At 38.1% G+C, this 1,689-nt stretch overlaps 1 protein-coding gene across 1 annotated transcript; it reads right to left on the bottom strand.

Moving 5' to 3' along the window:
* Positions 1–300: 300 nt before the first annotated feature.
* LOC149241331 (17.8 kDa class I heat shock protein-like) lies at positions 301–1,304 on the bottom strand. Its single transcript, XM_089373936.1, has one exon. It carries the CDS (start codon positions 1,128–1,130, stop codon positions 654–656), a length of 477 nt encoding a protein of 158 aa, XP_089230062.1. The 5' UTR covers positions 1,131–1,304; the 3' UTR covers positions 301–653.
* Between the last annotated feature and the right edge of the window lie 385 nt (positions 1,305–1,689).

Genomic DNA, 1,689 nt, shown 5'->3' with positions numbered 1-1,689 from the left:
ATAAAAAAAAAAATCATTTAAAAAAAATATTAAAAAAAAAATCATTTAAGAATGTTAAAAAGCCAAAAAAGTTCAAATTTTTATGTATGCTTCTTAAACCTACCTAGATAAAAAGTGACCATAAACCTCAAGTGAAATATGTTTTTATTAAAGAGAGCACAAATTTTAGATCATATACATCTGGAAAAACCAAACACATTTTAGAATGATTTAAATATAAAACTCAAATATTGTAAAATTTCTTTCCAAATTCATTATATAGAGTTCTTCTCATTAGCTATCAATTTGTAGGAATACATATGAAACATAGAGTTCTTTTCATTAGCTATCGCTCGAAATAGAGAAGCCCGTCGAAACATTCAAATTTACAAAACTCTATTAATATGCAATCAAACTGCGGGTGTTTTATCCTCTATATTGTTTGATAGCTCTGAACATGCGAGTTCAGAAATGAAAACCTTTTAGACATCACAGTTAAAAGCCTGAACCTGCGTCTCATTTTATTAAAGGACATACAACACATACAAGCACATTGTAATCGATGGAACAACTGGGATGACGGAGAACCGCTTCCTACACACATCTACACATTATGTAACCTTCCTCTACGGCTACAGCAGGTCTAGTATGACATCTTCATACCGCGTGAGAGGTCAGCCAGAGATCTCGATGGATTTGGGTTGCGGAGGTTGGGGTTCAGGCTGCTTCGGCACTGTCACGGTCAGCACCCCGTTTTCCATGCTCGCCTTTATCTCTTCCACCTTCACATTCTCCGGCAGCCGGAAACGTCGAAGGAATTTTCCACGCGATCGCTCAATGCGGTGCCATTTGTCATTCTTGTGCTCTTCTTCTTTGCTGCGCTCACCGCTTATCTGCAGAACTCTTTGGCCCTCTTCCAATTCTATTTTCACCTCTTCCTTCTTCAAACCTGGAAGATCAGCTTTGAAAATGTGCGCCTCTGGCGTTTCCTTCCAGTCGATCTGAGTATTGGCTACGGCAGAAGTTTCCTTTACAAATTTCCCGGATGGCCCCCCTGTGGCCAGATCCGTGAATGCTTGGAAAGGATCCCATACTTCCAAAGAGAAGGGATCGAATGATCTCCTGCCGAAAAAGCTGGGAATTATCGACATTTTCAACTAGTAATGAATTACTGCAATATATGCGATTGGAATGAATACAGAAATACAACACTCTGATTTCAGTGTTTCGATTTCAAGATCGATCTCGGATTATACAGAAGAGATGTTAGTTTCTATTTTTATAAGACAAGGAAGAACAGTCTAGTGGACTCCATAAGGCAGGTTCCAGAGGGTTCTCAAATTCTCGCAGGATACAGGTGTAAGCTCCAGACCATTCTGAAAGCAACATGTCAATTCTCACTTTGCCTTATTATTGTTATTTGAGCTTATCCATCCAGAATCATCTAATGTAATTATGTATCATTTCTCGAGAACCATCTAGCGTTTCACATTGTTCAAGAAGTATGGCCTACGGTCATATGGCGGTCATATGGTATAAGCTACATACTCGATAAGAAACGATGTGGATATCGGAATTGATGTTCGATGATGTGGAGGTGTAGCTCCTGCCACACAGGGACGGGATTATAAAAAATCACAATCTCCTCCTAAATTTATTTCCAAGTTTAAAAAGAAAAAAAATATTAATTAAATTGTAATTCTACTATGA

This window comes from Pinus tabuliformis, chromosome 8 (assembly GCF_031772625.1).
Source record: "Pinus tabuliformis cultivar Carrire ecotype Pingquan chromosome 8, CPIR1, whole genome shotgun sequence".
Classification (NCBI taxonomy): Eukaryota; Viridiplantae; Streptophyta; class Pinopsida; order Pinales; family Pinaceae; genus Pinus; species Pinus tabuliformis.
This window is presented reverse-complemented; position numbering and strand designations above follow the sequence as displayed.